Consider the following 10,476-nt stretch of genomic DNA (forward strand, 5'->3'; position numbering starts at 1 on the left):
AAAAGGATGACTACAGACAAGAAACACATAATAGTATAAATAACAACAAAAATCATATGAACTAGTTTATACCTGGTTATCGTTTGGGTCTGCTAATATTCCAGACCCAGGCCTCCTGATGGAATCGGTATTTGAAGAGTCATCTACATTAACCTCGCGAATGCTTTCTGAGTTTGTCGCTAAAGTTGCACGGGAGGAGCCTGACATTACAGTTGTCTTCTGCCAACCATCGTTGCCTTCACTGTTCACTATTCGTTTGGTCTGGGGGTCTGCTCTGCCTTGAGTCTGTTGAGTAGATCTCCTGTAGGTACTAAAATCAAAACTTTTCCGTCATAAAGGATGGCATAACTGGCTGAAACGCTAAAAAAATGATAACTGACCTGGATACGGCATTTCCACTCGTAGCTGCCAGCTCAGCATTTTTGCTTGTGGCGGGATCACCTTGATTAGAGTGTAATGAGTTCTTACTATCACTGGCATGACCAGTTCGAGGATTTTTTGCTGAAACTTTATTTACGGCGTTCCCAGAATTGACTGTACGTGGTTTGCTTTCCTGATCATCTTTATTGACGACAAATGATGCATTTTGCCAACCATCATTAGTTCTAGTTTTAGCATTTAAGCCCTCGATTTTCTGAATCAAACTGGAATCTCCGGAAGCAGAAAGTTCTGCCTTAGCTGGTTGTACTTCACCACTTGCCTCATTTCTGTTTTCTATCCTCTCGTTTCTTGAAGTTTGCAGCTGTTGAGTTACCTTCTCTGCATTCGGGAGCCTATTTCCTAGAAATTCTTCCCGCTTTGCTTTATCTTCCCCGAACCTCCCATCTTGGTGCTTTAAGAGAACCTTGTATGGCCTATGTGTTTCTTGAGAATGTGATGGCTCGTTGTATGGCCTTTGTGTTTGTTGAGATTGTGATGGCTCGTTGTATGGCCTATGTGTTTCTTGCGAATGTGGTGGCTCGCTTCCAGGCATATCATATCCACCTTGACCAGAATGATTGTTATAAGTATGCGGACCAGCAGGCCTACCTGCAAAAGGCAGGTCTCTGTTGCTGGGATTGCCATACCCCCTGGGAGGACCATAGTAGCCTTCGGGCGGCGCTGGACCAACATAAAACCCAGGCCTAGACTGCATCCTTGGGTGTACATAAGAATCAAGCATTGGAGGTCTGAACATCCTTTCATTACTAGAGTGATTACCCCTAGGACGAGCCCCATGTCCAGGAGCAGGTGGAACTTGTGTAGGATAAAATGGAAAAGGGTCCATGTGAAAACCCCCAGGACCCATTGGGGCACCATATGGGTGGTTCCCTCTGTACCAGCCACCACCTTGATGATTATTTACTGGAGGACCACGCCAAGCATCATACTGATGAGGAAAATTAGCATTAAAATAAGATTGTGGACCACGGGAGTCCAATTGCCCTTCTTCTCTACAATGTCTATGTGCATCTTCACTGTATGGCTGATCATCTCTTCTCCAGGAATTGGCATCTCCAATCCGTTCATTAGCTTCTGCAGATAAAAGAGAAGATATGGTCAGCTATAGTGTCCAAGAGAACCTGAGAGGGTAACATGTCCCTCCATAAGATATGATTATAAACATAGGTAACTCTTGAAATGAGATGCCAACATCTGTTGTATATCCCCAAAACATACAAAAAGAGATTTGAAAGTAAGAACCTTTTGTGCAATCTACACCTTGCTCTTCTACAGATCTTCCAGACGAAGATGGAGGACGAGAGCGAGGTCCAGCATCTGCAAATTGGTAGTTTCTTAGAGCCATGCCTTACGTATCTACTTCATCAATTCACATCACATTCTATCTAGGTAATTTTAAAACCCTCAAGTAGCACATATTAGGAGGTCATCTAAGATTGAAACAGTGTTCAACCAACAGCAAGCCAGATAAGCCATGCCCTGATAATTTTGACTTTGTTGAATATCCGTGTAGATAAACTTCTCAACAGAATCGCATTTAGAAGTACAAATTTTCAAACTGTGCTAACGTCACTCTCTTGAAGGCAAGGACGACGAGTATATGATAGAATTGAGTACAAATTGAAACATTTTATATTTCTAATAGCTTACACGCTGATTGTATTTTTTGAAAAGTGCACAGAGAACTATTCTTAAATGGAAGTACTGTAATGCATGAATGACACATTAACTTTAACTGTTAATCGATGGTACCTTGTGGCCTTGTGCTCTTTTCAGAACTCTCTTTTTCAGTACCAAGGGAAGGAAAATCTCCAGAAGTCAAAGAAAATCCATCATTCTTTGATGGAGCAACTCCCTGCAGAAAACGAGTCTTGAAGAATGAGGATAAATAATGAAAGGTGGGTAACTTGTAAACAACTATTCTACAAAAAAAATAACCTTTTAAGTTTGCTAAATAATAATGAAAAACCCCTCCATCAAATTCTATTTGCGCAACCAGAATTCTAAACTTCTTGGAGAACATATGCCACTCAGTTGCCAGATGATTATGTTACGCACTACAAAGCATTTCTCTAGGAGAAACAATAAGTGCCCTATAATTTGATGAAGTATCCTACGCTTGTTCCCATTGCAAACACGAATGATATACCAGTAATTAAAGTTCTATCCTAGATTGATAACTAATTACCATTCACAGTCCCAAAAACAGAAGACGTAATAGAAGAGTGACATGGAGCTCAACAGATGTAAGGATACAAAAGAAGGATAAAATAAAAGAACCATACCAACTTCTCTCCCGGCACATGTTGACCCCATGTTTCAGAAGTCTCTGACACGTGTTCAGCAAATCGGGATAACTGGGAACTTCCTGGTCTTGTGTCTGCACTATGTGGACGTTGTAGTGCAACTGATGCCTGATTAGATGGATACACCCCAGATGCTGATGAAGGCCGAGAGTTTGAATCCCATGCAACAGAAGAAGAAGAGTCATGTGCTTTGTTACTATCAGCAGTTGAAGGTCGAGTGACACTTCCACCAGAAGAAGGTCGATTACTGAGGTGGCTTGGTGAACCAGGGCCACTTTCAGTTCGTGGTGACAACGATGATGTCCCCCAAGCATTCAGTGATGATTTACTACCCCAACTAAGGGTTCCCCTACAATAGATGTCCAGAAGAAATTTAAACCATCTAAAATTTGAGGAAGAAGAAGAATGAGAGGAATAGCATCTCAAACAGGTCAACTTACTTTGGAACAATTTCCACGTTAGGGTCAAGGCCTTGGTTCTCTAACCTTAAATTCAGAAGAGAAATGTTCAGGGAACGAGATTCTATATACATATATTAATAATAAACATGATCCTGCACTCATCAAATACCTTTGGCTTGGTAAATTAATCGGTTTTGGAACAGCAACCTTTCCCAATATAGTCATGCCACTTCTTCTTGTAGTACCCCATCTGCTAATATCCGGGAAATGTAATTTCTCATCAAACCAATGATACAAGATCATCACAGAGGATACAAAGCTCTTTACGTGAAAATGAGAAAAGGTATAAATGATTATACATTTCGGTAGTTAAAAAACGACCAGCTCTTATAATATGTTTTCTATAAACATTAAAACAATATCTTCTGTTACTCTAAATGATGATGTTGCAAATCAATAACCATGTTGAATAAAACTATTCTACACTATGAACGCAAGTAATATGAAATAAAAACTATTCTCCTTCCAAACATGGTGAATGTATATCATGCAAGCAAGCTCTTTCAAAGAAAGAAAAAAACAAACACTGAGTTTCCTTCAATACCCCAGGCACATATAGTGATTCTATTTCTAACAGCAGCACACTGAAAACAAGTAATTCATATTAAGACAAGGCCACATGAAAATAAAATCATGCAAGCATCGTGAAAAGAGGCCAAAATATAACCCATAACCCAGTATTAAAACACACAGAAAACTTGAAAGAAGAGAAGAAACCTTCGATCTCCTGTGGTGCTAGAGGTCATTATAAAGCGGCTACAAGATCCAATAACACCTCTTGAAACCTGTAAGACAAGGGGCATAATCAGATTCAGGAATGAAATTTCAAGCTCGAACTCAAAAGAATCAAAACTAGACCGTTGGCACCTCTCAGTGCTAAATCCAAATTTAGAAATCCACAAAGCTAAATGCAGAGATAACATTTGTTCCCAAACATGAAATTTGAAAGTCTACTTGAAGAATCCAGAACAATCAAAAAAACTTTCTAAAAGTTACCATCAGGAAAAGAAAGCATACAATACAAAGTAGTCAGGTAAAAAACACCCATATCAATTGCTACACAACAATCAAATTAGCTACAGAAACCTGAAAACTATCAAAGGATCATCTAACCGCATTACTAAAGCTAACGAATGTTGAAATTTTCTGGATCAACCAACGAGCTATCACAAGAAGAAGAAGAAGAAGAGACCTTTGTAAAACATACAAATGCAAATCCACTAATGTCAATTCAATTGAGGCTAACCCAACTTAAAAAAGAGACTTTTATAAGTCGGATAATTCTATAAAACTCGTCACTCGATTCCTCTGGAAAATTAAAAAAAAAAAAAAAAAAAAAAGGGAAGCCAGAGAGAGAGAGAAACAACTGACCAAAGGGGATTATATAACGGAGGGAGGGGGTCCTCCTCGGGGAAACCCTAGATATTGAGAGAATCAAACAAAGGGGAGGCAGATCGGAGGCTGCGATGGAAACGAAGAAGAAGGGAGAGATGAAGGAGAGAAGACAAAGGATCTGTGTTGTTGGGGGAAAACAAAAGCGGTGATGAAAGCTTACGTTCAACGGATTGGTTTGAAAGACGAGAGAAAGCGTCGAAGTTCGTTTCAGGGCCTGCCTGCCTGCCTGCCTGCACGGTTTTACTCTGCCCTCTCTTTTTTTTTTCTTTTTTTTTTTCTCTTTTAATGTTTTTTTTTTTGGTCTTCTCTGTAATTTGTAATTGAATTTAGTGACCATTGTATTTGCGTTCTGATAAAAAGGTAAAATAGCGAATAATAATTAAATTCTGCTGCCCAAAAAATTAAAAGGTTCACACCTATCTCAACCAAAAAAAAATTAATGACTGATAAATTAGGATATGCATCATTAATATATTTACCTAACTCGATTATAAAAAGGTAATACTAATACACAAACAAAACAATATACCGCAAAAATCACCTTTTTATGGCATATTCTTAGTAATTTTTTACATACAGCTTTTTTTTATATAACGTGTATATATGATTAAGAAATTAAAGTTGATCGGCTAATTAATGACCAACAAAAAAATTTGGTAATCTTTTTGTTTAAAGTTACTTGTTTTACCAACCTGTTTGCGTTTGTTTGTGAAGTACTTATACTAGGGTCGAGCACAACTGCACAAGTCAATTGTTTTGTAATGGAGGGAGAGTGTGTAGTGCTCGGATATAATCTCAAGCGGATCTAAGATTAGAGCTAGGTCTCTAAATTCTTCAACACTTTTCTACAATCTCTCGTTTGACATTTTACAGACTTCTGAAATATTCCGAAAAAATGCACATAAACCAAAGAAAAATGCTTAAAGAAGTGATTAAGTATTGGTGGATAATTATCTTGGATCCAACCCATATGAGATTTGATAAAATCCTTGGGCAAATTGGGCCGTGACAATAATTTCGGTCCATGAACCATTCATGATTTATCTATCTTATCCTTGCAAAGATTATTTTCTCTTTGTTACCTTCATAATAATTAACACCCCCAAAAAATATGTTATTACGACAATTTACACCCTGAATTGTATTGTTCGAAACTGTAAAATTTCCTTTAACATGTCCACGAACGACAAAAATTACATAGTCAATGAGCCTAGCTAATCTACAAGTTCAAGAAAGCGAATTAGATGTGAAACTGAGAAGTGACGTAAATCTCGAAAATATTACACGTAAAGCATTCACCAGTCTTGTAGTAAACAGAGATCCTGAATAAATTCAGTGTTTCTCATTCGGTTCATGTACTGTCGTTTCCAAGGTTCTGCCATTGACAAACGAAAAAGCTGAAACTCTTCACGCCAAAGGCAATCAAAATCTTTTTTTTTTTTTTTCTCAATGGGAAAAACCTTTTCTGGCGGAGAGAAACAAACAAAGAGCTTCCACCTAATCTTTTTTTTTTCAGCTTATATATAAAGCTTCTCCAGTGACCCCTTCGCCGTGGCCAAGTTTAAGACCTTTTAGGACCCTCTGTTTGGAATTTGACAGGTACTTTTGTCTTTGTTTTTATATTTTGATAGGTAGTACTCTTGGGAGGATAAAGGTTTCAAATCTTTTAATTAAAAAACAAATCTTGATTGAATGATTTGTACGTAAATGAGTTAAGTATGAGTTATTATCTAATTAGGTTCATAATTCAATATAAACACATGTTACGTAGGACACCTTTATCTCTTGAGATTCTTCAAGGGTTATTTTAATCTCCTTTCAAAATTCATAACTTTGAATTTATCAGCCAAAAAGGTTCAGTCTCGTTGGACAGCACTTGCTTTCCTTCGATAAAATGAGATTCTATAAGTTTCATTTTTAATAAAGAGGTCTTTTCCAGCTATCTCACCTCTGCTCTTCTTCTTTCAAGCATTAATTTGCATCTTTTTGTTTCCTAGCTTTTTCGTTTTAGTTAGGAGAGAAAATGGAACAGATTCCGAGGTTCCTGTCTTGGAGGAATATGTTGGTCCTCTCGTTGGCCGTGAACTTCAGCTTGATTCTAAAGATCTTGAAAGGTGAAAAAGAACGAGGAGATTCTTGGGACAGAACGGTGTATTCTAGCATATGGCCTGTGGTATCCACCACGGCCTCAGGATCTTCTTTGTTGTCTTCCGCATCTTGCAACTATAGCAAGATCGAAGAAGACGACGACGGAATTATCAACCTCAAACTGTAAGTCTTTACTTACTCTTTCACATTCTAGATAACAATTTTCTGAAGAAAAGTTTATGTTCTTGTCACTATGACACTATGGTGGAAGTTTTGATTGAATTTTTATTCTTTCTTGGTGTTTTAGACTAGTAAATATGTGTATTAATGGCGTATCCACTAGAATCTGTAGACAATATTTCTTCCTTATACCATACTTGATTGCTTTGAAAGTCACTGATTCTAATACTAGCAAAGAATCTGAGATTATCCTACAAGCACGCAAGTGAACCTCCACGCTTTAATGCCATAGTCACCATTCGATTTTTAATGCAACTTCAAAAAGGGGCGGTCATTGTGATATAATTTTTTACTGATGGTGTTCATTATTTGACGCCCCTATATATATTTTCTGTGTTCCTTAACGTACGCCGCTAGTTTGAATATTTGGTTCTGTTATTATTTACTTTGTTATGAGTTATGACTTATGACTCGTCAAAAAAAAAAGAAAAAAAACTTTGCAAATCGATCCATTTGTTTTCTTTTTTTTAGGGAATTTAGATAAATTGATCATAAATGTCAACTGTTAAAGAGTATTAAAATAAATTGGAAATGGGCCACTCTTCTTGTTGATGAGAAAGTAAAGAAGAGAGTGACTTTTTTTTAATACGGACTTGGTATGTGGTATGTTGTGAGAGGAAGGAGGTTGACGAGTGATGTTTCTTTTTGGATGCTCTCGTAATTAATTTAGTTAGTGATAGCCAATGGAGTTTGAAAGTTTAGGTTGAGGAGACACATGGTATATCAGAATATATATTATTATTTTATTATTCTTTCCAACTCCATTGTCAAGGGAAAACTTATAAATAGGTAAAAGAGAAAAAGAAAAAAAAAGTAAAGAGAGCCCACATTTTGGTGGACATGATTCTCTGAATACATAAATATTTCATGTCCTTTGAGAGAATCTAAAGGACTAGTTTGGTGATCTAGTACGTACTTGACCATGTTTTTTTACTGTTTCAGAAATCAGAATGTGTTGTTTTATGTTCTCCATTAGAGAAGAGGACCCACGAATACTTTCTTTACCTATATTCGCAGCTTTCCTTAATTCAAAGATCAGTTATTGTCACACTGTCGATAAACATAATGTACGCTAACCTTGATGTGGTATCTATACGTAGTGGCGATCCAACGGTGTATGAGAGATACTGGCAGGAAATGGGAGATGTGACAACAATGGTGATACCTGGATGGCAATCTCTCAGCTATTTTTCAGATAACAACAACCTTTGTTGGTTTCTTGAACCAGAGCTTGGCAAAGAGATTGTGAGGGTGCATAAGGTTGTTGGGAATGCTGTAACGCAAGACCGCTTCATTGTTGTTGGCACTGGCTCAACACAGTTGTATCAGGCTGCTCTCTATGCTCTCTCCCCACATGATGACTCTGGTCCTCTTAATGTCGTCTCAGCTGCACCTTATTATAGTGTGAGTCACATTAAGAGCTGTCTACTCAAACTATTTGTATGTCTTGTTATAGACGCACCATTTTGCTGGATATATACTAGCTTTCTAGGGTTGTTTTAGCACACATAGATATCAATCTAACATGTATAAGCGGTTTGGTTGCAGTCATACCCTTTGATTACTGACTGCCTTAAATCGGGTTTATATCGATGGGGCGGAGATGCAAAGACATACAAGGAAGAAGGTCCATACATTGAACTTGTTACTTCTCCAAACAACCCTGATGGGTTCTTGAGAGAACCGGTAGTAAACAGTAGTAAAGGTATATTGATCCATGATTTGGCTTACTACTGGCCGCAGTATACGCCGATAACATCAGCAGCTGATCACGATATAATGCTCTTCACTGCTTCGAAGAGCACTGGCCATGCAGGGATGCGCATTGGGTAACTACATTTTTGTTACGTTTTACTTCATGGGAACAAAACAAAAAGCAAGTCTCTAAATTAAACGTCACATTCTTGTTTCATTTTGCAGATGGGCTTTAGTGAAAGACAGAGAGACAGCTAGGAAAATGACAGAGTACATTGAACTCAACACGATTGGGGTTTCAAAGGACTCGCAGCTTAGAGTAGCCAAGGTTCTAAAGGCTGTGTCAGACAGCTGTGGGAATGAAACGGCTAAATCCTTCTTTGAACACAGTTATGATGCTATGTACGAGAGGTGGAAGCTATTGAAACAAGCAGCGAAGAACACTAAACGTTTTACCGTTCCTGATTTCGTCTCTCAACGCTGCAATTTCTTTGGCAAGGTCTTTGAGTTACAACCAGGTAAATATAAATAAAAACAATGTAAATAATTATGGAACCATTTATTTTTTCCTCATTTGATTTAGTGTATTATATACTGTGTGCAGCTTTTGCATGGTTTAAGTGTGAAGAAGGGATTGTGGATTGTGAGAAGTTTCTAAGAGAAGAAAAGAAGATTTTAACGAAAAGTGGAAAGCACTTCGGCGATGACAAAAGTTATGTGAGGATAAGTATGTTGGATAGAGATATTAACTTTAATATTTTCCTTCACAGGGTTTCAGTTTCCTCTAATTCAACTTTGTAAGTGCAATTGTGCATGTGATGATGATCTTTGCAACAAGTGTTTTCTAAATTATTGGAAATTTGAATAATGTGGAGATCAAAAAGGACCAACTAATTCGTCTCTCGGATGAATAGTATAGATTGGATACTGATGATCAAGCTCAAGTTAAAACTTATTACACCCTACAAGAGAACATTCATTTACTACCGAGCGTTTGTTCAAGTGTGTCGGCATGTTGGTCTGAAAAGTCTTGGTTGTAAATTTGTAATCTTTTGAAGCATCAGATCCAACACATTTCACTTATAGCGTATTCTTTTTTTTTTTCTTTTTTCAATTTTTAACTCCAACGTTAATTAATTAGGTTTTACAATTGTATCCTTCATCGTCATGTCAACTATGGTGCAAGTATCATTGTCGCAACCTGTCCATTTTACAATTGTATCAGCTTTTCCACTGCGTCATTTGTATATCACGTCAACTATTTTGTCTGCATAATTCAGAAGGATAAAACCATTTCTATATAATCTATCAAAAGTGTTAACAAAATTTAACCAACAAAAAAAAACACTAACAAACTATATTTTTTTACATCAAACCCTTTTGAAAATGACTCTCTTCGATAAACACCAACAAACTAATTAAAATATTAACACTGTGAAAATACTTAAAAAAGAACCGCCCATTCATCATGCTTTAAAAGTTTATGAAAAGATAAATTGAAAATAACTAAAGAGCGTCAACTAACAAAAAATAAAATAAAACTTCTAGAAACAAAATAAATTTACAAAATATATATGGATGAGGAAGAATAGAGTATGAGGTGAGACACAACCACACAAACCATTCACGTGATTGTTTCTGCAAAATTCATCATCAACTTTCTCCTGACTACGCCACATCACATTTGTTTGTGGTACTATTCCGTCGTCAAACGCCCGTCGTCTTTGTCTTTTTTCCACAAATTTAATCCTCCCTTCTTTATCAACTTGATGATCGTCTGCATAACAATACTTGTCTTTTTCCCTATTCACAAATTAATGAGTCTTTGTCTTTGATGAGAGATGTAAATA

At 37.1% G+C, this 10,476-nt stretch overlaps 2 protein-coding genes across 11 annotated transcripts in view; one reads left to right on the forward strand and one right to left on the reverse strand.

The window, feature by feature from the left end:
- LOC104722515 (protein MODIFIER OF SNC1 1) overlaps positions 1 to 4,884 on the reverse strand; it is a 9,423-nt gene extending 4,539 nt beyond the window's left edge. For 2 of the 10 annotated variants that reach the window (XM_019232731.1, XM_019232732.1), the window contains exons 1-9: positions 4,580 to 4,884; positions 3,926 to 3,993; positions 3,318 to 3,401; positions 3,188 to 3,232; positions 2,727 to 3,096; positions 2,194 to 2,296; positions 1,684 to 1,758; positions 381 to 1,515; positions 73 to 310 (exon numbers count right to left, since the gene is read on the reverse strand). In XM_019232731.1, coding sequence (XP_019088276.1) covers positions 73 to 310; positions 381 to 1,515; positions 1,684 to 1,758; positions 2,194 to 2,296; positions 2,727 to 3,096; positions 3,188 to 3,232; positions 3,318 to 3,401; positions 3,926 to 3,954 — 2,079 coding nt within the window. In that variant the 5' untranslated portion in view covers positions 3,955 to 3,993; positions 4,580 to 4,884. The remainder of the gene's footprint in view (positions 1 to 72; positions 311 to 380; positions 1,516 to 1,683; positions 1,759 to 2,193; positions 2,297 to 2,726; positions 3,097 to 3,187; positions 3,233 to 3,317; positions 3,402 to 3,925; positions 3,994 to 4,579) is intronic. The other 8 variants (XM_010440687.2, XM_019232730.1, XM_019232733.1 and 5 more) reach the window with 8 other exon arrangements.
- Positions 6,480 to 9,558, forward strand: LOC104722517 (tryptophan aminotransferase-related protein 2). Its single transcript, XM_010440692.2, has 5 exons — positions 6,480 to 6,874; positions 8,032 to 8,335; positions 8,480 to 8,760; positions 8,852 to 9,144; positions 9,231 to 9,558. The coding sequence occupies exons 1-5, from the start codon at positions 6,627 to 6,629 to the stop codon at positions 9,425 to 9,427; spliced, it is 1,323 nt and encodes a 440-aa protein (XP_010438994.1). The 5' UTR covers positions 6,480 to 6,626; the 3' UTR covers positions 9,428 to 9,558.

This window comes from Camelina sativa, chromosome 11 (assembly GCF_000633955.1).
Source record: "Camelina sativa cultivar DH55 chromosome 11, Cs, whole genome shotgun sequence".
NCBI lineage: Eukaryota > Viridiplantae > Streptophyta > Magnoliopsida > Brassicales > Brassicaceae > Camelina > Camelina sativa.